At 48.5% G+C, this 26180-nt stretch overlaps 1 protein-coding gene across 2 annotated transcripts in view; it reads left to right on the plus strand.

Annotated features, from left to right (window-relative positions):
• Positions 1 to 17319, plus strand: part of zbtb45 (zinc finger and BTB domain containing 45) — a 43017-nt gene extending 25698 nt beyond the window's left edge. For both annotated transcript variants that reach the window (XM_060899370.1, XM_060899369.1), the window contains exons 3-7: positions 5849 to 6273; positions 6361 to 6486; positions 6565 to 6705; positions 7154 to 7418; positions 15505 to 17319. In XM_060899370.1, the coding sequence (XP_060755353.1) occupies positions 5849 to 6273; positions 6361 to 6486; positions 6565 to 6705; positions 7154 to 7418; positions 15505 to 15833 (1286 nt within the window). In that variant the 3' untranslated portion in view covers positions 15834 to 17319. The remainder of the gene's footprint in view (positions 1 to 5848; positions 6274 to 6360; positions 6487 to 6564; positions 6706 to 7153; positions 7419 to 15504) is intronic.
• The last annotated feature ends 8861 nt before the right edge of the window (positions 17320 to 26180 follow it).

Raw genomic sequence — 26180 nt, forward strand, 5'->3', positions numbered from 1 at the left:
ATTGAAGACAGCTGTACTTCAGACACAATATATAAATATCACTTAAATCATGTGCAAATAATTTAAAGTTCATAAATATATACTGTCTCTAAAATATCCTAAAAAGGGACAAACACCCAAATATAAAAAAACAACTAGATAGAACAGTAGAACCAAGAGAAAAAAACAATTTTGTACATTTCCATAAATAGTAAGACAAAATAAAAACTATAAGAGCGGTAAGTCATAAGAACCATTAAAAATCAGCTGACCATCCTCATTTATCCGACAGAGGACATCAGATATTCCCCGTAATGCACAAAACTTTTCAACATCATTTAATCAAACTATAATAAGAATATTCAAGCTTCAGCCGTGCTCCCAACATCCCCCTCACCACGCCCACCACATCTGTTGGACCAGCCCTAAGGTTATTTTTTCTGGTTTTCCAGATAGCCATTTTTGCCAAGCCTGATAAAAAAAAATTCAATAAACAAACTTCTCCCTTCTTGGTGACACTATATTTAGGCCCTCCTATAAACGTTTCGGGCAAGAGCTCCTCCCCTAGGTCCCTGAACCACACCTTCAACAGTCTAAACAAGTTCTCTACCCAACTGCAGTTCAGGAACAGGTGCTCTACATCTTCATCTCAACCACAGAAGGAACATTCCCTCACTACTGCTGGATTCAGGTGTGCCACGTGTCTGTCTGTAGCTATGGCTTTGCGGCTCACTCTCCACTGTAGATTGGCAGTTCGCTTCTCTATGGGGGGTTTGTAGAGGGCTCACCAGCGTCCTTTCATGGAGAAGTCGAGGCCAAACAAACCTGACCACCCCAAGGCCTTCAGCCCTCTCAGTGCTGCCTGGTGTGTCACTTTTATACACATAGTGTAGATTGCCTTCTTGGAGAGGCTCTTGAAGTTCCCCAGCACTGGAGTTTGAAAAGAGAGGAGCATGTCCCCATCCTCTTCTTGTGGTTGTTCCGCAGCTGCTGAAACAGTGAACGGTGGGTAGTCGTTGTTGTGCTCGCTCGTCTGTGTGTCAGGCCTCCTTGAGGTTCCTCCACGGCCCTCAGGCAGCGCCTCTTGGAGCTCACTGATGAATTTTTGTACTAGGCAAGGGGACCGTAAGCCAGTGACATTTTGTATGAAGACTGCCGATTTCCACCCATCGCTCTCTCTCAGCTGAGCCAGTGTTGTGCGCCCGCTCCTCCACAGAGATGCCTGTACACTTGCAGTGTTCAGAAGTCTTGATGAGATCCATGGCTTATACAACAAAGGCTCTCGAGGATCCACTTCTCTGGCTGAGAGAGGCTACTGTGAACCATAAACACCCACTGCCATGTTCGCAGCATCGACTGGTAGAAGTTGGGAAGGCTCCTCAACTCCATCTGCTGTGTTTTCAACAGGAGCAGCTGCTGGGTGTAGCCAAGGCCCTCCACTTTCCTCAGGAATGTGTTTGCTATTTTTTTCCATACTGCATCTTCGTTGTATAGCAGCTTCTGCGCTGCCTGCAGCTGGAAAGTGGAGATCTGGCTGTGTATGTCGATCAGGCCCTGTCCCCTTTCTTGTACTGGTAGATAAAGCACTGGTGCCCTAGTCCAGTGTTGGCCCGACTAGAAAAAATTCACCAGCCTCCTCTGCATTTCGAGTATGAGATCCACAGGTGGTTCCAGGACGCCAAGTTTGTGCCACAGGGTGGAGGCAGCCAGGTTGTTTGTCACCAAGACCTTCCCTCTGTAGGACAACTGAGACGATACCCAATTCCATTTTGACAACTTGGCAGCCACCTTGTCCAGCATGCCCTCCCAATTCTTTTTCTTAAAATTGTTTGTCCCTAAAAACATACCCAGGAACTTCATCCCATTCTTTCCCCATTGTAAGCCCCCTGATACTCATGGTGGTTCAGTGTTCTCCCACCCACCTATGAGGAGTCCCTCACTCTTTCCCCAGTTGACTTTGGCTGAAGACGCGCTCTCATATATTGCCAGACTGGCATTAAGTTCTGCTACATCTTCCTGCTTCATAATTAAAACTGTGACATCATCTGCATATGCAGACAATACATGTTTTTCTCCTGTGGGGTCACCTGGAATACTAAAACCACTGAGTTCTCCTCAGCCTGCTGAGGAGAGGTTCAATAGTGAGACTATAAAGCTGTCCAGAGAGCGGACAGCCCTGTCTGATGCCCCTCTGTACTGGAACCAGACAGCTCAGTCCACCTCCCACCTTCACCATGACTGAAGCATCAGCATACAGGAGCTTAATCCAAGAGATAAAAGTTTCCCCAAACCCAGATCTTTTAAGAGCATTAAAAAGGTAGTCATGTCCTACCCGATCAAAAGCTTTTTCATGATCTAGTGACAGAAGGCCCGCATTATATTTCCCTGTAATTCCAATGTTTATAATGTCTGTGATTTAAAAACAAATTGTCCATGATAGATCTGTCAGGCATTCAGTATGGCTGATCCTTATGAATCAGAGTGCTTAAAAAAAAACTTTCAGTCTATTTGCCAGACAGTTTGCTAAAATCTTATAGTCCAGGCAGAGAAGGGAAACAGGCCGCCAGTTCTTGAGTGAGGCAGCAGTGACAGAACAGCACGCTGGCTGCTACTAGGCAGTAGCCTCCTCGTCGCACGGTCCTTCATCACGTTGTGATAGTCCTCCCCCAGCACTCCCCAGAAGTGCTTGTAGAACTCAGCTGGCAGTCCGTCTATTCCAGGCGCACGTCCTGCTGATTGCTGCTGAACAGCTTGTGCAAGTTCCCTGAATGTGATGTTGGTGTCCAGGGTCTCCCTCTGCCTTGGGCTGAGTTCTGGTAGTCCCTGAAGAAGCTGGGCTGCGCTGTCTTCATCACCGTTACCAACTGCGTAGAGCTCGGAGTAGAAGGCCACTGCCAGCTTCCTCATTTCAGCTGGGTCTGTTGTCAGGGACCCATCAGGTCGACAAAGATGCAGCGTTTTGTCTCTGTTGTGCCGCCTTCTGCTCAAGTTTGAAAAAGAAAGCACTGGGAGCGTCCATGTCTGTCACTACAGCCATTCTGGCTCTCACCAGAGCCCCCTTCACCCGTTACCGAAGAAAGAAACTCAAGTCCTGCTTCTTCTCCTGCAGTGCCCTGCTCACCTCTGGAGCATTTTGGTTTTCTAAGTTGCTTTCAAAGTATAAAATCTCCTTCTCCAGCCTATGAATAGTTGCTTTTATGTTCGCAGTAGCACATGCAGTATAGTTCTGGCAAAAAGTTTTTATCGGAGTTTTCCCCACCTCTGACTCAGATTCTCAAATTCATTTTTCTTCTGTTTCCAGTGATTCCAAAATAAAATAAACTTTTCACAAAATACTGTTTCAAGTAACAGTTTTACATTAAAATGCCAATAATAATGTGGGTGTGGTCATTTAATCATGTTTATGTTAACAGTTGTCATGTGATGGTCAGTAAAACCATTAGGGAATATAAAAGCATTGATTATTCTATTATTATATGAACTGCTCACATATATTCTGTCTCATCTAGCAGCAGAAAAAACAGCATCAGACACCTTTACCCATGTGTACTGTCTTGATTTTACATTTCTGCTTCTCCATACAGCTACTAAATTCGCCTTTTTTTGAGGTTGTGAAGCAGCTGCCTAGACTGGGGATGAGGCTCCTCCCCATTTCTGTCTAAAATAAAATCAGGAGTGCAGTTCCAGTGTGTGTTCCCCCCCCCCCCCCCCCCATTACCATAAAACAATCTTTACCGCACTGTTGCAGCGTGGTGTCTATCTTTCCTAAAACACTCGAGCGCTCTGGGCCGCTATTAGGCGCGTAAACATATTTATAAAAAGAAACAAGGTGCCCTGAATTTCGGCTTCAACAACTAAACCCCTCCCCTTTACGAGCTCGGTTACTGAGATCACTGCGACATTAATATTTTTTTTGTGAAGAGAATTGCTGCTCCTGCACTAGTGTTCGATCCATGACTTAAAATATGGTTCCCTTCCCACCAAACACCCGACTCCACCTCATTAGTGCTGTCAGAATGCGTCTCTTGCAAGAATATAACCTCAACTTTTTAATTCGTAAGTATTCTGCTAGTACAGCTCTTTTATCACTTTCTCTAGCCCCATTAATATTTAGAGACCCTAAACAGAAAGACTGCATTAGGAAATGAGAAAAAGGGCAGGATCAGCAGTAACAGAGAGGAAAACAGGAGGATAGACTTCACCACGTGACTTTATCACTTTTCCCCCGAGTGACGGGGGTCTTGCCCCTCCGCAATCTTGCCAACATTTCCTTAAGTCTGAATCTCTTTTTCCTGCACAGTACACCATAACCGACTGTCCGCTGTAACATAACCACTGACACAATAAACTTATCCAAATCGGAGAAGTAATCACTCACCTCTACTGTTTTCCCAAATGTTTGATCTAAAAGCATGTTAATTTCCTCTCGAGTGTCGAGCTGTTCATCCATCGCCTGCGAGCCCAGATCAGACAGGCTGGAGATCTCAGACAGAGCATCCTCATTCCCCGTGACCTCATCACCCCCTTCTTCTGCCGGTGGCTCTCCGGTGTTCAGTACAGTGATGTCTGTGACAGGTGGGTCAGTAACGGGCTCTGGCGTGATGGTCTCTGCCCTGCTATCTGACCCCAGATCAGTGCCGCAGGGTTCTGATCCACTGACTGCCTCCGTTAGTGTATCAGTTTCTGTTTTATCCGTTGTTTCCCATTGAAACATTACAGTTACTGATTTTTGTCCTGCTGGTTCTTCCACAGCCGGGACGCTCAAGTCAGAAATCTCCATTTGTTTCTTTGGGTCTCTTTTGGACCACAACCGACCCATCGCTGGTCCCTTCGCCCTCATCGGCCTGAGCTTTATGAGGACATGCAAACTTTTTATGGCTGATATTGCTGCATTCAAAACACCGCATGCTCCCCATAGTCGCATACAGCATGCAGGATTTATTTCCGTGTAAAACACGAAAGGAAACTTGAGGAATGTTGGAAAATGTTGGAGACTCGGGGAACATGAAAGACCTGCCGCCTAAAAGACAGCACATGTTTCAGGGCCTCGTTCTTACACCCCAGTGGAATCACTCTCATTGTGGTGAATTTCCCGAACCTTGAAAGGTCGCACTCGATGCCACTGTTCGGGATAAAAGGGGGAACATTAGAGATGGCGACTTTAACTGTGGGCGAAACTCGTGGCGTAATTGGCACAAACACTTCATTTATCCACACCCTGGTCTCAAGAAGACGATTCACCAGCCGTTCTTCTTTAAAAAATATTACCACTGCTTTATTCATCCTAGACGCTAAAGCGATATTTTCATATCCGACCTGTTTACTGACTGCAAGCAGCACATCCTCCACACTCGATCCCGCTTCAGGGACACACCCGATTCCGTGGCGGAGTGAAAGGGAAGGACCACACCCAACTGGGTGAGACGCCATTCCTACACCCCGCCACGTCACCACTTTCCTCCGAACAAATCTAAATCAACAATTAACACAAAGTCTTAGATAACGCTAAACTGAAAGTTATTTTAATGCTTAAAGCAAGAAATGAAGTATGAAAAAAGAACGGGATAAACCCCAATCAATCACGCTCTCACCGTGAATCCTCACACACTCACTCACTCACACACTCCCAGCATGCAACAGAGAGAGAGAGGTAAGCACACTGACAGGTAACACAGATGTGTAACACGTACACGGGTAAAACACAAACAGACAGGTAGCACACAGTCCGGCAGCAAGCAGACAGGATAGACAGAGGGACAACACAAAGACAGACAGGTGATGCACAGACAGACAGGGAACAGACAGACAGTTAGACAGATCGATGGACTCATCACTCTGCGCTAATACCCTCTCTTGCTCTTTGGTACAGGGGCGGGGCAGGGGGAGGCAGCCTCTCTGGAAGCAGGTGGAGTCGGCAGAATGATGCCCCCCCTCAGTGACATGATGTGCAGAGGGGAGGGGCTTGGTGCATCCGGAGGTGGGGCCTCTCTGAAGCCTGTGAGCTGTCCTCAGGAGATGCAGAATTACATGATGAACCAGAGTGCTGAGAGAACCACTGCACAGAACCAGAGTCAGAGCCAGAACCGGGCGGAGTCGGGCCACACCCCCATCAACAACCCTGCCCCACTGGGCAGGGGTGGCAGTGGGACAGGGTTTGTGGGTGTGGCTGAGGAGCTTCCTGTGGGGATGGAGCGATTCAGTGAGGGGGAGGAACTGGAGGACAGAGGGAGGGATGGAGAGAGAGACAGGGGGGCGGGGCATAGCCGCAAACAGAGACAACCACTACGATTACAGGTTAATAACACACACGTACACACACATCACATCATAATAAAGCTAGTACAGGAATGGTACTGTAACTGCGTGTGTGTGTGTGTGTAGGTGATGGGGCCAGAGCAGGTGGTGGTGAAGGATGAGGAGAACCTGCAGGAAGGAGAAAACCTGTTCCAACTGGACGAGCGTCAGGACACAACACACACACAATCACACACACAATCATACAGCCAGGTAACAAAAATCTCACACACACACACACACACACACCATGAAGGAAAGTGGTGAAGCCGATACTTGTGTGTGTTCCAGCCTGGGTTTTATGAAGATCAGAATGTGTATGCTGGTGGTTTTTGGCCACAGACTGATGCGTCCCAGGCTCTGGTGTCAAATCCCCGTTCCCGTGGCAACAAACCACTGTCCCCACCAACTACTTCTCACATCAACAATCAGGTCTAACTAACACACACACACGCACACACACAGAGGAAAGTGCACAGGGGTTTCAATAGCAGGTAACGTGATTAGTACAGCAGGTTCCATCCCCGACTCATCCAGTGGAGTTCAAAAGAAAAATACGTGCTCTGGTGCAGGAACTAAAAAGTTCCCTTGACCACCGACAAACCAATGACTGGGGGTGGAGTTTACCTTCTGAGCAGTGCTGATTGGTTATAGCTTCTCAGTTATTTTAAATTAGTGAAATTTGTATTTTGTAACAGTGAAACACCTGAAAATTGCAGTGTTTATTTCCTCGAACGAGTGTTCACTCTAAAAAAATAACTGCATTAATAACTGCATTAATAACAGACAGTAACTAACTACCACTGCTTGTTTTGGTTAATATTGGCCAGTTAACTTCGTGATAGCTGTCGAACAGTTTTGTGTGTTTCTTCTTCTCCAGATGCTCTTTCAGTATCCTGTCAGCGAATCACAGCCCTCGTCCTTCTTTGTGGGAGGGGCTATGACAATGGACAGCATGCCAGAGACGTGCCAACAGGCCCCGCCCCCACCCCCGCTGACCCCAGCCCCACCCCCTCCGGCCCCAGCATGTGTAGCAGGCCCAAGTTTTACAGCTCAGGGATCAGAAACGTCATTCGACTGCAGCCACTGTGGCAAATCGCTGCGATCACGCAAGAACTACAGCAAGCACATGTTTATACACTCCGGTAAACAAACAAACAAACAAACACACATTATACACACACATTATACACACACATACAGTCTATACACACACACACAGACTATGCATGCCAGTGTTATGGACTCGAGTCACATGGCTTGAATTAAAGTCCCCAATTTCTTGACTTTCCACTTTCATCAAAGACTCGAGCCCTTTGACTTGGAAAGACTGGATACGTTTTCAGAACCAAAGGTTAAAAATTATACATTTAGAAACATATCTGTGAAGATACTCAGTCGTCCAGGTACATAGTAATCTGTGGTTGAATGATGTGGTTGATTATGATCCATGAGAGGATAAATACTTGATACTCCCTATTAGACAGACAGAACTGATGATGCCTTTCGGACGAGAGGCGAAACGTCTTCAAGACTTTTCAAGCAAGTCCAGTTGCTCTCTTCTACCAACCACAGATTACTATGTACCTGGACGACTGAGTATCTTCACAGATATGTTTCTACACACTTTGGGATGAGTTCCCTTCGACTAGTGCGGGAGTATGAGAGGACTTCCAGAAAACTGGCAGACATCTTAGCCAGAGAGGATCGTTCAATTTTGTCAGCCTGGAACGACCATCACTGAACAGAGGTGGGTGTCTATGACATCTATCAGCCACCTTCAATGCAGCCATCAGCATTCTGATTTGGATTCTATTATGATCCATGAGAGGATAAATACTTGATACTCCCTATTAGACAGACAGAACTGATGATGCCTTTCGGACGAGAGGCGAAACGTCTTCAAGACTTTTCAAGCAAGTCCAGTTGCTCTCTTCTACCAACCACAGATTATACATTTAGAAATGTGCAAAGAGTTCACTATTCTTTACCGACATTACATTAATGGCATTTAGCAGATGCTCTTATCCACAGCGACGTACACCACACCCAGAGCAGCCTGGGGGGCAGTTGGGAGTTCACTAGTCCAGGGAATCGAACCGGTGACCTTTTGGTCCCAAAGCTGCTTCTCTAACCATTAGGCCATGTTTTCACCCCAACAAACAATTTTCAGGAAATCAACATTAATCTTTATTTCAAAGGTTCAACCAGTCGCACAGTCAGTCAGCTCGCAGCAGATGGTGAGAGAGCTGAAAGAGCGAGCACTCGTTCCCTGAACACCGGCTCCACGCTGGAGCCACATTGAGCTGAGGACTTTTAACTTGAAGAAAACGGGTGTAGAAAATGGACCACACCCCCTTCCCCGGAACTGACAATGTCAGCCACACTCCCTTCCACTGAACAGAAAAGAGAGCACACCAACTTCACACTCTTTCTTTTACTAGACCGGTAACAGGCTGTGACTGACAGAATTAGAAAAGAAACAACAACCATGCCCTCTTATACCCCGGTGACGACCACACGCCCTCTTATACCCCGCTGACGACCACACGCCCTCTTATACCCCGGTGACGACCACACGCCCTTATACCCCGCTGACGACCACAAGCCCTCTTATACCCCGCTGACGACCACACGCCCTTATACCCCGGTGACGACCACACGCCCTCTTATACCCCGCTGACGACCACACGCCCTCTTATACCCCGCTGACGACCACACGCCCTCTTATACCCCGCTGACGACCACACGCCCTCTTATACCCCGCTGACGACCACACGCCCTCTTATACCCCTCTGACGACCACACGCCCTCTTATACCCCGCTGACGACCACACGCCCTCTTATACCCTGCTGACGACCACACGCCCTCTTATACCCCGCTGACGACCACACGCCCTTATACCCCGCTGACGACCACACGCCCTCTTATACCCCTCTGACGACCACACGCCCTCTTATACCCCGCTGACGACCACACGCCCTCTTATACCCCGCTGACGACCACACGCCCTCTTATACCCCGCTGACGACCACACGCCCTCTTATACCCCGCTGACGACCACACGCCCTCTTATACCCCACTGACGACCACACGCCCTCTTATACCCCGCTGACGACCACACGCCCTCTTATACCCCGCTGACGACCACACGCCCTCTTATACCCCGCTGACGACCACACGCCCTCTTATACCCCGCTGACGACCACACGCCCTCTTATACCCCGCTGACGACCACACGCCCTCTTATACCCCGCTGACGACCACACGCCCTCTTATACCCCGCTGACGACCACACGCCCTCTTATACCCCGCTGACGACCACACGCCCTCTTATACCCCTCTGACGACCACACGCCCTCTTATACCCCGCTGACGACCACACGCCCTCTTATACCCCGCTGACGACCACACGCCCTCTTATACCCCGCTGACGACCACACGCCCTCTTATACCCCGCTGACGACCACACGCCCTCTTATACCCCGCTGACGACCACACGCCCTCTTATACCCCGCTGACGACCACACGCCCTTATACCCCGGTGATGACCACACGCCCTCTTATACCCCGCTGACCACCACACGCCCTCTTATACCCCGCTGACGACCACACACCCTCTTATACCCCGCTGACGACCACACGCCCTTATACCCCGCTGACGACCACACGCCCTCTTATACCCCGCTGACGACCACACGCCCTCTTATACCCCGCTGACGACCACACGCCCTCTTATACCCCGCTGACGACCACACGCCCTTATACCCCAGTGACGACCACACGCCCTCTTATACCCCGCTGACGACCACACGCCCTCTTATACCCTGCTGACGACCACACGCCCTCTTATACCCCGCTGACGACCACACGCCCTTATACCCCGCTGACGACCACACGCCCTCTTATACCCCGCTGACGACCACACGCCCTCTTATACCCCGCTGACGACCACACGCCCTCTTATACCCCGCTGACGACCACACGCCCTTATACCCCAGTGACGACCACACGCCCTCTTATACCCCGCTGACGACCACACGCCCTCTTATACCCTGCTGACGACCACACGCCCTCTGATACACCGCTGATGACCACACGCCCTCTTATACCCCGCTGACGACCACACGCCCTCTTATACCCTGGTGACGACCACACGCCCTTATACCCCGGTGACGACCACACGCCCTCTTATACCCCGCTGACGACCACACGCCCTCTTATACCCCGCTGACGACCACAAGCCCTCTTATACCCTGCTGACGACCACACGCCCTTATACCCCGCTGACGACCACACGCCCTCTTATACCCCGCTGACGACCACACGCCCTCTTATACCCCGCTGACGACCACACGCCCTCTTATACCCCGCTGACGACCACACGCCCTCTTATACCCCGCTGACGACCACACGCACTCTTATACCCCGCTGACGACCACACGCCCTCTGATACACCGCTGACGACCACACGCCCTCTTATACCCCGCTGACGACCACACGCCCTCTTATACCCCGGTGACGACCACACGCCCTTATACCCCGCTGACGACCACAAGCCCTCTTATACCCCGCTGACGACCACACGCCCTTATACCCCGGTGACGACCACACGCCCTCTTATACCCCGCTGACGACCACACGCCCTCTTATACCCCGCTGACGACCACACGCCCTCTTATACCCCGCTGACGACCACACGCCCTCTTATACCCCGCTGACGACCACACGCCCTCTTATACCCCGCTGACGACCACACGCCCTCTTATACCCCGCTGACGACCACACGCCCTCTTATACCCCGCTGACGACCACACGCCCTCTTATACCCTGCTGACGACCACACGCCCTCTGATACACCGCTGATGACCACACGCCCTCTTATACCCCGCTGACGATCACATGCCCTCTTATACCCCGGTGACGACCACACGCCCTTATACCCCGCTGACGACCACAAGCCCTCTTATACCCCGCTGACGACCACACGCCCTTATACCCCGGTGACGACCACACGCCCTCTTATATCCCGCTGACGACCACACGCCCTCTTATACCCCGCTGACGACCACACGCCCTCTTATACCCCGCTGACGACCACACGCCCTCTTATACCCCGCTGACGACCACACGCCCTCTTATACCCCTCTGACGACCACACGCCCTCTTATACCCCGCTGACGACCACACGCCCTCTTATACCCCGCTGACGACCACACGCCCTCTTATACCCCGCTGACGACCACACGCCCTTATACCCCGCTGACGACCACACGCCCTCTTATACCCCGCTGACGACCACACGCCCTCTTATACCCCGCTGACGACCACACGCCCTCTTATACCCCGCTGACGACCACACGCCCTCTTATACCCCGCTGACGACCACGCCCTCTTATACCCCGCTGACGACCACACGCCCTCTTATACCCCGCTGACGACCACACGCCCTCTGATACACCGCTGATGACCACACGCCCTCTTATACCCCGCTGACGACCACACGCCCTCTTATACCCCTGTGACGACCACACGCCGTTATACCCCGGTGACGACCACACGCCCTCTTATACCCCGGTGACGACCACACGCCCTCTTATACCCCGCTGACGACCACACGCCCTCTTATACCCCGCTGACGACCACACGCCCTCTTATACCCCGCTGACGACCACACGCCCTCTTATACCCCGCTGACGACCACACGCCCTCTTATACCCCGCTGACGACCACACGCCCTCTTATACCCCGCTGACGACCACACGCCCTCTTATACCCTGCTGACGACCACACGCCCTCTGATACACCGCTGATGACCACACGCCCTCTTATACCCCGCTGACGACCACACGCCCTCTTATACCCTGGTGACGACCACACGCTGTTATACCCCGGTGACGACCACACGCCCTCTTATACCCCGGTGACGACCACACGCCCTCTTATACCCCGGTGACGACCACAAGCCCTCTTATACCCTGCTGACGACCACACGCCCTTATACCCCGCTGACGACCACACGCCCTCTTATACCCCGCTGACGACCACACGCCCTCTTATACCCCGCTGACGACCACACGCCCTCTTATACCCCGCTGACGACCACACGCCCTCTTATACCCCGCTGACGACCACACGCCCTCTTATACCCCGCTGACGACCACACGCCCTCTTATACCCCGCTGACGACCACACGCACTCTTATACCCCGCTGACGACCACACGCCCTCTGATACACCGCTGACGACCACACGCCCTCTTATACCCCGCTGACGACCACACGCCCTCTTATACCCCGGTGACGACCACACGCCCTTATACCCCGCTGACGACCACAAGCCCTCTTATACCCCGCTGACGACCACACGCCCTTATACCCCGGTGACGACCACACGCCCTCTTATACCCCGCTGACGACCACACGCACTCTGATACACCGCTGACGACCACACGCCCTCTTATACCCCGCTGACGACCACACGCCCTCTTATACCCCGCTGACGACCACACGCCCTCTTATACCCCGCTGACCACCACACGCCCTTATACCCCGCTGACGACCACACGCCCTCTTATACCCCGCTGACGACCACACGCCCTTATACCCCGCTGACGACCACACGCTCTCTTATACCCCGCTGACGACCACACGCCCTCTTATACCCCGCTGACGACCACACGCCCTCTTATACCCCGCTGACGACCACACGCCCTCTTATACCCCGCTGACGACCACACGCCCTCTTATACCCCGCTGACGACCACACGCCCTCTTATACCCCGCTGACGACCACACGCCCTCTTATACCCCGCTGACGACCACACGCCCTCTGATACACCGCTGACGACCACACGCCCTCTTATACCCCGCTGACGACCACACGCCCTCTTATACCCCGCTGACGACCACACGCCCTCTTATACCCCGCTGACCACCACACGCCCTTATACCCCGCTGACGACCACACGCCCTCTTATACCCCGCTGACGACCACACGCCCTCTTATACCCCGCTGACGACCACACGCCCTTATACCCCGCTGACGACCACACGCCCTCTTATACCCCGGTGACGACCACACGCCCTCTTATACCCCGCTGACGACCACACGCCCTCTTATACCCCGCTGACGACCACACGCCCTCTTATACCCCGCTGACGACCACACGCCCTCTTATACCCCGCTGACGACCACACGCCCTTATACCCCGGTGACGACCACACGCCCTCTTATACCCCGCTGACGACCACACGCCCTCTTATACCCCGCTGACGACCACACGCCCTCTTATACCCCGCTGACGACCACACGCCCTTATAACCCGCTGACGACCACACGCCCTTATACCCCGCTGACGACCACAGGCCCTCTTATACCCCGGTGACGACCACACGCCCTCTTATACCCCGCTGATGACCACACGCCCTCTTATACCCCGCTGACGACCACACGCCCTCTTATACCCCGCTGACGACCACACGCCCTCTTATACCCCGCTGACGACCACACGCCCTTATACCCCGCTGACGACCACATGCCCTCTTATACCCCGCTGACGATCACACGTCCTTATACCCCGCTGACGACCACACGCCCTTTTATACCCCGCTGACAACCACACGCCCTCTTATACCCCGCTGACGACCACACGCCCTTATACCCTGGTGACGACCACACGCCCTTTTATACACCGCTGAAGACCACACGCCCTCTTATACCCCGCTGACGACCACACACCCTTTTATACCCCGCTGACGACCACACGCCCTCTTATACCCCGCTGACGACCACACGCCCTCTTATACCCCGCTGACGACCACACGCCCTTATACCCCGCTGACGACCACATGCCCTCTTATACCCCGCTGACGATCACACGTCCTTATACCCCGCTGACGACCACACGCCCTCTTATACCCCGCTGACGACCACACGCCCTCTTATACCCCGCTGCCGACCACACGCCCTTATACCCCGGTGACGACCACACGCCCTTTTATACACCGCTGACGACCACACACCCTTTTATACCCCGCTGACGACCACACACCCTTTTATACCCCGCTGACGACCACACGCCCTCTTATACCCCGCTGACGACCACACGCCCTTATACCCCGGTGACGACCACACGCCCTTTTATACACCGCTGACGACCACACGCCCTCTTATACCCCGCTGACGACCACACGCCCTTATACCCCGCTGACGACCACATGCCCTCTTATACCCCGCTGACGATCACACGTCCTTATACCCCGCTGACGACCACACGCCCTCTTATACCCCGCTGACGACCACACGCCCTCTTATACCCCGCTGATGACCACACGCCCTTATACCCCGGTGACGACCACACGCCCTTTTATACACCGCTGACGACCACACACCCTTTTATACCCCGCTGACGACCACACACCCTTTTATACCCCGCTGACGACCACACGCCCTCTTATACCCCGCTGACGACCACACGCCCTTATACCCCGGTGACGACCACACGCCCTTTTATACACCGTTGACGACCACACGCCCTCTTATACCCCGCTGACGACCACACGCCCTCTTATACCCCGCTGACGACCACACGCCCTCTTATACCCCGCTGACGACCACATGCCCTTATACCCCCGTGACGACCACACGCCCTTTTATACCCCGCTGACGACCACACGCCCTCTTATACCCCGCTGACGACCACACGCCCTCTTATACCCCGCTGACGACCACACGCCCTTATAACCCGCTGACGACCACACGCCCTTATACCCCGCTGACGACCACAGGCCCTCTTATACCCCGCTGACGACCACACGCCCTCTTATACCCCGTTGACGACCACACGCCCTTATAACCCGCTGACGACCACACGCCCTTATACCCCGCTGACGACCACAGGCCCTCTTATACCCCGCTGACGACCACACGCCCTCTTATACCCCGTTGACGACCACACGCCCTCTTATACCCCGTTGACGACCACACGCCCTCTTATACCCCGCTGACGACCACACGCCCTCTTATACCCCGCTGACGACCACACGCCCTCTTATACCCCGCTGACGACCACACGCCTTCTTATACCTCACGAACACACCTGTTTAATAAGCCATCATGAAGAATGAGACTCAACTTAAACAACGTGTGTGTGTGCACACATATAATGGTGTGTATATCACTGAATTTGTGTGTGTGTGTGTGTGTGTGTGTGTGTGCGTGCGTCCGCAGGTCAGAAGCCCCATCAGTGCAGTATCTGCTGGCGTTCCTTCTCTCTGCGTGATTACCTGCTGAAGCACATGGTGGTGCACACGGGTGTGCGTGCGTTCCAGTGTAGCGTGTGCAGTAAACGCTTCACACAGAAGAGTTCACTAAACGTGCACATGCGCACTCATCGCGTTGAGCGCAACTTCTCCTGCACCGTGTGTAACCGCGCCTTCACCCACCGCACCTTGCTTGAGCGCCACGCCCTCCAGCACCAACACCCAGCCCCGCCCATCAAACCTCCGACCAACCATGGAGCCATGGGTGGAGCGGGTGGGACCGGGCCTGCTCCCTAGTGGCCAAAGGGAGACCTCGGGGTGGACACCGCGAATAACGATTACCATCATAATATCTGCTGAATAATAATAATAATAATGATGATGATGATGATGATGATAATCAGAAGAAGAAGACCATTATTATTAGTATTATTATTGAGACCTCTTTTATTTATTCTCTCAATACTTCATAGACCACAGGGGGCGTGTCTTTAAGTCCATATCAGGACACAGCTAGCTAACATGATAATTTCTGAGAGGAATTTAAAGTGATACTCAGATATTAAATTTCTTTACTGTTGATGTGCGATAATTAGCGACCTTGAGCTAAATGGATATAATAATTGAGATATTTTACAGACTTTTCATTTTAATTCTAGTTCTTTCACTAGTACAAGCTAACTGACATAATTTCTGACAAGACATTTGTTTTATTTATAAATGATCAGGAAGGCGATGAACAAAGTTCACTAATATTTACACAAACCTGACCGGATTCATGAGAAGATAATTAATTCTTATTCATAAACATTCATCACTTTCAGAACTAAAGTTAGATAAACTGTAGCTATGCTAACCTGGTAGGTTTAATATTAATCGCTAACTCAAATTTACAAATATTCATCATCTTCACGTTTAGCGCTGTCTCACTGGTGTGAAATAAACGTTCAGTGGATTCGCAGGAGCTCGTCTCTCACTGGCTAACAGTGAAACCGACAGAAACCTTGCCTCTGTCTCCAGAATCATAAACGTTTAAAGTGTTTTCAAATCATGTGGTCTCAAAGACACGCCGTGTTTTACTAATATAAAGAGATAAAAGAGGAGGAGTTTATACAAAAATCAGATTCTGCAGCCTGAGCACTTGAAAACTGAGTGTGTGTGTCGCGTCCACCCCGAGTGTGAGAGAGAAACACCACCGTGAACACAAATTACAACCAGATTTTCATTCAGGACTCTCACACACACACACACACTCCGTCTGTCTCTCACTCACTCACACACACACACACTCTCCGTCTCTCACACACACACACACACTCTCTCTGTCTCTCTCACTCTCTCTCACACACACACAATCTGTCTCACTCTCATACACACACACTTTCTGTCTCTTTCTCTCTCACACACACTTTGTCTCTCTCACTTACACACACACACTCTCCGTCTCTCTCACTCACACACCACACACACTCTCTCCATCTCTCTCACTCACACACACACACACACACACACACACACACTCTCCGTCTCTCTCACTCTCTCTCACACACACACACAATCTGTCTCACACACACACTTTCTGTCTCTCTCACACACACTTTGTCTCTCTCTCTCACTCACACACACTTTCTCTGTCTCTCTCTCGCACACACACACACACACACACACACACACTCGCTCAAACACACTCTCTCTCACTCAAACACACACACACACACACACATTCTCTCCCCCCATATTCTCACACACACACACACACACACACACACACATTCTCTCCCCCCATATTCACACACAGCACACACACACACACACACACACACACACACACAGTGTGTTCTGATAATCCAAATCCTCAGTACTGTTACCTCAGTGTCATGGGTGTGTTTGGTGTCCCGCTCTGTCCTAAAGAGTGAATCCGTGTACGATCTGACACACACACATGCTAGCTGAAGTTTTCACCCTCAGTGAAGCTGTCATGTTTATGTCTCAACTTTCACTGTTGAGTTTTCAGCAACGCTGGTCGTGTCCTATTTTAATGTTTCATGCGGTGGTTTGGAACGCAGCCCGTGCTCACCCACTCAAATACACTGCTATAGTTTCACACTAAATAAAGTCTCTGCTCCTCCCCCATCAGGTAATGAGCCAGTTGACTTATCAGTCTGGAATGATTGACAGTTGTGTGGGAAGTGTCGTCCCCCCCCCCGATATTTCTCCTCAGTGGTGTTTTGGCGAGTGTTCTGGTCTCCACGTGATTTTCCGACTGGAAAACTGCGCGTAAATAAAAAATCTCTCACACCGTTATCACTTCTGTTACAGCAGCTATAAACGCTCATTCCCTCCCCAGGCTCCGCCCCCTCCGTCCTGAAGATATTGCAGTCGTTAAATTTACAGCTCTGATTGGGACAGAGCACTGACACTGGAGACTCCTTCCATCAGCGTTACACAAACGGCTCGTTCGAGAAAACTGTCCTCCCGTATCCATGGTTACACACACGGGGATTCATTCTGCACTCACAGGATTACTGTCATTAGCTCATTAACAGACGTTCCCCAGTAACCATGACGACCACATACAGGTTAAATCACCACACATAAACACAACCTCATCACATCTCTTTATCTACACCTCGCGTGTGCACACTGTTGGCAGCCTACTTAGGGCACTTGATTTGAAAACAAGCCTGATGATCTTACAGTGGAGAGCTGAGATGAGATTACACACTCATCACACATTAATATCGTTTATTATCGGTTTATATCAGAACACACACGCGCGCGCACACACACACCATGAAACATTGTGGTGCCATAAACATGAAGAGCAGCTCATCAACCAGAGAACCTCACACACACACGCACACACACTCTCTTACATAAGCACTAATGTATTTGTGCAGTACTCATACGGGAATTTAAAAAATATATTTTACCTTTTTATTTTTTTCATGATGTTTATTAATGTTTAATGTATGTAGTGTGTTTTAATCTGACCTCGTGTTCCATTCCGGTCTTTAACATTCCCTGGTCCACTTCCCCTCCAGAGTGCACACTCCCCCCTCAGGAGCGAGAACAATGAACAGCTCTAGCTGATGCTGCTAATGTTAGCTCGCTTAGCATTTGCAAGTTAGCGCACTGCTAGTAAACGAGCTCGCGTTAGCTAGACAAGTGACATTTTAGTATCAGAGTCTCGATGTACATTGTCATGGAACCAAAAAAATTAGCTCACCTAGCGCATGTGTTTCTGATGACCATGTTGTCATCTTTTATTTAGTGACATCACAGCGATTTAGTGACATCACAGGGTATGTCGCTCTGCCTACAAATCTGTTTTATACAGTTTTTACTGAGGAAGTCTTTTAACCCTTTGGTGACTGACCCCTCGAAAATGGTTCCTCCAGGAACGATGATGTTTCAGTTGTCAAGACAACGGAAAAACTAAAATACAAGAGCATTTTGTTTTGTGCACAAGAGCATTGTGACGTATCTTTCTGTTTTTGTATTTTAGTTTTTCCGTTGTCTTGACAACTGAAAAGTCATCGTTCCTGGAGGAACCATTTTCAAGGGGTCAGTCACCAAAAGGTTAAATAGAAAAATAAGAATTTAGTGAAAATGTCCTGATTCTCCTCACAGTGAAATTTAAACACGTTATTGAACTTATTTAGCGCTAACTTGCGAACTCATCCTGAGCATCTCCACTGACGAGCCCTCAGCGAAACCGGACCTGTCTCGCTCTGCTCCTTATTTTAGAGCTGGCTATTTGTTTAGTTAGCGTACTACTTAGCATAACCAGCTAGCAATAGCTAGTACACACTATCCAGCTCAGTATTTCTGTTTAGCCAACGTAATCCAGTGAGCTCCTCAGTGAAATGGTTAGCTCACTAATTTATTCACGTTTTAATCTCTTTCGCTGATGATTGTTTTAAACAGGTGATGTCTCCATGTGTCGGAGATCATGTGGATGTTTTCAGCCAATAGAACGGCGTCCGTGCCTTCAGGGGGGGCAGACACGCTCTCCACACTGGAGTGCTACCTCGCTAGCATGCTAACTAGCTTGATTGCTGACTAATGAAATGTGATGATAATGTAGTTAAACCAGTTTCTGTGGTAATTTGTATAATTTATTATTGTTTAAATTCTGAGCTTTGTTGTTATAAATAACCTGCTAACTAGCTGTCCTGTATCGCTAGCATGCTAACTCGCTAGTGGAGTAAATTAGCGCAGTATCATAAGCTGCCAAAAACATAGACAATCATACGTTAAAAAAATAGTATTTAATTGTGCATGTTTGTTTGAAAAGGAAACTCCCTACTTCCTGTTCCAAGCACCAGAGTGCATTATGGGTATTTGGCCTGGTTTGAACTGTGTCTCCATTAGTGTGCTACTTTCCTCATGACCTCAAAACTCAATAAGTAGTCCACTAAGTAGTGAATAGGGTTAAATTTTTTGGATGAACGCAGCAGTGCATTCTGGGTAATTTGGACTCCTCCACCAGCGAACCTCGCAGGGTTGAGTGAGGAACACTGCAGCAGCCCTGAGGATGGTGGACGGACGGCGTGAAACAGGAAGGGGAAGTGTTAAAGGGGAAGTGTGTGAGGGAGTGTTAAAGCCCTGATTTGGGACGAGGCCGGTGTTTTACTCCTCTCATGCGAAACCGTACAGACCTCAGGAAAACCACGACAACCTCCACAGAGAACACTTTTATACGTCTGAGTCTTTTTCAGCGCAGAATGGAAACATTTATAACTTTTAATAATGGTGTGCACATGAATATTAATGAGGATGGTATTTTTATGGACAAGGGTTTTAGAGTTTAGAGTCTTAACGCCGCTTTACACGCAGGGAAAAAAGTAAACGCTTCTTTGTGTTTGTGTTTATTAATCGCAACATGAATGTGCAGCTCTTTTTTTTTTATTCTGATGATCGATTGTATTGAGATCTTAAAGGCTTCAGTCTCAGTTACCCAGCATGCCTCAGTGTAAACCTGCATGAACCTCATTAAAGATCATTAATGATCAAACCACTGTGGGCTCATCTCTCTGTGACACCGCTCAGATTTCACAGCCAGGCCAGTTTTACACACCGGTACTAATCTGGAATACAGACCGGTACTGACCCGGGACCCAGGATGTGATGATATCAGTGTGATCATTCAAAATCTGAAATTACTGTTAATACGATACATTTATTAGTTCATACAGTGGGGCAAAAAAGTATTTAGTCAGTCACCAATTGTGCAAGTTCTCCCACTTAAAAAGATGAGAGAGGCCTGTAATTTTCATCATAGGTATAGCGTACCTCATCTATGAGAAACAAAATGAGAAAAAAAATCCAGAAAATCACATTGTCTGATTTTTAAATAATTTATTTGCAAATTATGGTGGAAAATAAGTATTTGGTCAATAACAAAAGTTCATTTCAATACTTTGTTATATACCCTTTGTTGGCAATGACAGAGGTCAAACGTTTTCTGTAAGTCTTCACAAGGTTTTCACACACTGTTGCTGGTATTTTGGCCCATTCCTCCATGCAGATCTCCTCTAGAGCAGTGATGTTTTGGGGCTGTCGCTGGGCAACACGGACTTTCAACTCCCTCCAAAGATTTTCTATGGGGTTGAGATCTGGAGACTGGCTAGGCCACTCCAGGACCTTGAAATGCTTCTTATGAAGCCACTCCTTTGTTGCCTGGGCGGTGTGTTTGGGATCATTGTCATGCTGAAAGACCCAGCTACGTTTCATCTTCAATGCCCTTGCTGATGGAAGGAGGTTTTCACTCAAAATCTCACGATACATGGCCCCATTCATTCTTTCCTTTACACGGATCAGTCGTCCTGGTCCCTTTGCAGAAAAGCAGCCCCAAAGCATGATGTTTCCACCCCCATGCTTCACAGTAGGTATGGTGTTCTTTGGATGCAACTCAGCATTCTTTCTCTTCCAAACACGACAAGTTGAGTTTTTACCAAAAAGTTCTATTTTGGTTTCATCTGACCATATGACATTCTCCCAATCCTCTTCTGGATCATCCAAATGCTCTCTAGCAAACTTCAGACAGGCCTGGACATGTACTGGCTTAAGCAGGGGGACACGTCTGGCACTGCAGGATTTGAGTCCCTGGCGGCATAGTGTGTTACTGATGGTAGCCTTTGTTACTTTGGTCCCAGCTCTCTGCAGGTCATTCACTAGGTCCCCCCCGTGTGGTTCTGGGATTTTTGCTCACCGTTCTTGTGATCATTTTGACCCCACGGGGTGAGATCTTGCGTGGAGCCCCAGATCGAGGGAGATTATCAGTGGTCTTGTATGTCTTCCATTTTCTAAAAATTGCTTCCCTCACCAGTTGATTCTTACACCTATCTTGCTAATTCTACCTATTGCAGATTCAGTCTTCCCAGCCTGGTGCAGATCTACAATTTTGTTTCTGGTGTCCTTTGACAGCTCTTTGGTCTTGGCCATAGAGGTGTTTGGAGTGTGACTGTTTGAGGTTGTGGACAGGTGTCTTTTATACTGATAACGAGTTCAAACAGGTGCCGTTAATACAGGTAACGAGGGAAGGACAGAGGAGCCTCTTAAAGAAGAAGTTACAGGTCTGTGAGAGCCAGAAATCTTGCTTCTTTGTAGGTGACCAAATACTTATTTTACTGAGGAATTTACCAATTAATTCATTAAAAATCCTACACTGTGATTTCCTGGATTCTTTCCCCCCATTCTGTCTCTCATAGTTGAAGTGTACCTATGATGAAAATTACAGGCCTCTCTCATCTTTTTAGGTGGGAGAACTTGCACAATTGGTGGCTGACTAAATACTTTTTTGCCCCACTGTATGTTGTTCACACATTACTTAGCGACAATAAACCTGTATGACAATATACCATGAAATACTGTTAATAATAATAATAATAATAATAATAATGGTGGTGTAGTGGTTAGCGCTGTCGCCTCACAGCAAGAAGGTCCGGGTTCGAGCCCCGTGGCCGGTGAGGGCCTTTCTGTGCGGAGTTTGCATGTTCTCCCCGTGTCCGCGTGGGTTTCCTCCGGGTGCTCCGGTTTCCCCCACAGTCCAAAGACATGCAGGTTAGGTTAACTGGTGACTCTAAATTGAGCGTAGGTGTGAATGTGAGTGTGAATGGTTGTCTGTGTCTATGTGTCAGCCCTGTGATGACCTGGCGACTTGTCCAGGGTGAACCCCGCCTTTCGCCCGTAGTCAGCTGGGATAGGATCCAGCTTGCCTGCGACCCTGTAGAACAGGATAAAGCGGCTACAGATAATGGATGGATAATAATAATAATGTGATAAGGCTGTGATGCTCTTGTGATAATCTTGTTGTTATATTGTTAGCATTAGCCGGTACAGTTCAGGACATTACAGTTAATGATATCTGACCCCATCGAGCTTTGACAATATCAGCACGAAGCTTCACTGTAATCATAATAAATCTGAAATCTTTAACATGATCACAGACTTTTCATGTTGGGTGCTAATGTTAATGTGTGTTAGCTATGATGATCTATTAGTATGGTGATGATATTGTTAGCGTAATGCTATCGCGGTGTCTGATATTGGTACAAAGGTTTTCTGTGTAACGTGACCAGACGTCCCGGTTTGACCAGGACAGTCCCGATTTTGAGTTGCGTGTCCCCAGTTCTGACAAAGGTCCATCGGGACGCTGAAATGTCCCGGTTTACATCAAACACTAACAAACTGTCCCGGTTACAGTGATCATATTAAGCCAACTGTGGTAACTCACAGGAGACTTCTTGCTGAACATGGGGGAAGTTTATTTTGTTACTGACGAACACAGTGCAGTCTCTATCACATCATCTCTAATAGTACCCAGTGCTTATTTTTTCTTCTTCACCTCTGTAACATTCCCAACAGGTAACTCTTCTACTCATTGCACCCCTAGTGGGCATGTATATATTGCTCTCAGTTTCCACAGTTATTACATCCCTCTCCCCTTAAGCATTTTCTATACAACTCACAGGAACCTTATAACTGTCTTTAACTCCGGTTAAGTGCCAACCAGCACTATTAACTTTCACTTAGTTCAACTGAAAATCTTTAAGGTAACTGCCCAGATAGCAAAAGGGCGTTGATTCGACGGGGAATCATCGGCATGTTCTTCGACCTTATGCCGTCGAATCATCGTGGATCACCGGCGTTGATTCAACACCGCTTTGCTCATACGAGTTTGCGTTGAAACAACGTTGAAAAGTGGATGGTGGCCGACAGAGAATAGACCCCCTTTCACCCTTTATTCAACTACGGATTTCGGTCGATTTATAGTTTAATTTTCGGCGATGATTCATCCAACTTTACTTCCTGTTTTATGTACAACAGGAAGGCTACAAATTAAGCAAAACAGGCTAAATTAAACTAGCTAACAATAAAGCATCGGGGCTCTTGCCTAGGATGAACACACACATGCATACTTCAACCATGAAAGTGAAACTTAATTTATATCAATGTGCGTAGGCTACGTCCTGTTTTATGTACAACAGGATATAAAAATGCATGCAACAATGCACCTCTCCTAATGTTTGTCAAGCTATCTAATGAGGCATAACTTTTAACATTTATAAGGAACAGAACACACTTGAACAAGTTCTTAGAAACATTTTATGATTTATTTATAATTTATAATTGTGGCCTATTCCTCCTGCGGCGCAGACACCTGTACATGGAAACAGAAAAACATAACTAAAATTAATTTGATGCAGCATTGATAAAGAAAGTCAGCAGTAGGCTATGGGTTTCTAAATGCCACCCTACCTCACGTCTCCTCATCCCTCCCTCTCTCTCTGGCGCATACTTAAGCCACTTCTTGATTGCGTCACTAAAAGTAGCGTGTGTGCTCCCTGGCAGCTGCTTTTGTAGAGCATCTGAAAGAAAAAGAACAAAACAACATTGAGACTTTACATGGTGATAATTGTTAAAGTTTGAGTTGTTAAGACTATGCATGTCACACTCTAGTGGTAGGTGGCAAGTAATGGTACTAGTACAGAAAATATATGTAAAAATCAGAAACCATAGATGTGAATCTTGTGACAATTTAAACGGGATTAAAAAAAAAAACATTTTAATTTCCCCATTGACACAAAGCGGAAATAGAAATGCCACTACTGGACCGTTCGTCACTCAGTCAGCCTCCCTGGACTTGCCTGCACACCTGCTTTTTCTGAGTAAGGCGCCTGGTGAGTTTCTTAATCCTTTTTAATCCTTTGCATCTTTCACAATATGTTTGTCGTTATAATCGTAATGTTACAGTTAGTGAAGGAGTTATCAAAGAACGTTTAGAAGTAGTGTGCAAGTACTTGCGACAGCTTACTATTTTACCCTCTTTTACAGCTTTGTGCACATGCATAACCTACCAAACAGGACATCATGGATCTTGGTGTCCTTAAACGCAGTTTTTTCCCCCTTTCCAGCCCAGTTAAACTGGCTGGCCAAGCTGTTGACCAGGAGGCTATGCTGCATCCGCCTCACTGTGACCCCTACGTCGGTTCCTCCACAAAGGGCTAAGGTAGACACCTGATAGAATAAAATGTAGCATGAAGACAATAATGAGGCTACACAAAAGAACAGGTCAGCTCAAAACGACATGCGACCTAGGCCTACATGCTCGATTTAAACGCTAAGTTTTCACACCAACGCTAAGTTCTCACTCCAACAAGACAACTACTTCGACTCGTTTTTCGATTGAATAATGCATCTGCATTGTTGTTGTTTCAAATGGATACTAGTTGAGGGAAATTTCTCCAACGCGTGATATGACTGAAGTTCATCATAACTTCTTAAACTGCTTGAAATTGTATTCGAAATTCCCTTTATTAATAGTGACTGAATAATGGTACGTACCAGATGTCCAGGGATGAATGAAAATGTAGCGTGGTCCAGTGTTTTTCTCAATGTTGTTTCCATGGTCCAAGCATAACAGCAGGCCGATCCACAAGAGAGTCGCGATCCAACCGAGTGGTGTGGGAGTTTCACGTGCACCCAGGTATATAACGAAAATGACGTCATCCAGTAAACAGCAGTGGTAATCGCACTGCATTATGGGACAGCATGGGACATCCAACGACATATCGCTACGTATACGTACTGGCCCTTTTTTATATCATGCCTTGAAATGAAAGTCAATACAACAGAGATGAGAGACACCGGGTATGAAAGTAACACCAGGATAAGTTGTAACACCACCATTCCCACCAGTTAGGTATAAGATGCAGGTTTTGTAACACTTTCAATCTTCTTATAATTAATTTATGATCATCTTGGAAATGTTAAGTTATTTGCAAAAAAACTTTCAAAGATAGAAGGTCAAATCCATTGCTGAGTTAAGAAAGTAAACTGGTTTTTGTTCTTTTTTTTATCATTTACTTATCATTATCACTTATACTTATATCATTTACTCGTATCTATGTGTAAGCAGGATAAGACAAACAGTGGCAATTTCAGGCCCGTAGCCAGCATTGTGGGGGGGGATCTTTTTTCCCCAACGGTGGGCTTCATCTGGCCCCCTACTCCCGTACCCCCCAAATACACGAGCACACTTCAAATCTTCTAATTTAGACATTTAAAAAAATGTTCTACAACACTCTAGCCTAGTGACTTACCAGTAACAAAATAGACTTGAAGTATTCAGATCCG

This window comes from Neoarius graeffei, chromosome 18 (assembly GCF_027579695.1).
Source record: "Neoarius graeffei isolate fNeoGra1 chromosome 18, fNeoGra1.pri, whole genome shotgun sequence".
NCBI classification, from domain to species: domain Eukaryota; kingdom Metazoa; phylum Chordata; class Actinopteri; order Siluriformes; family Ariidae; genus Neoarius; species Neoarius graeffei.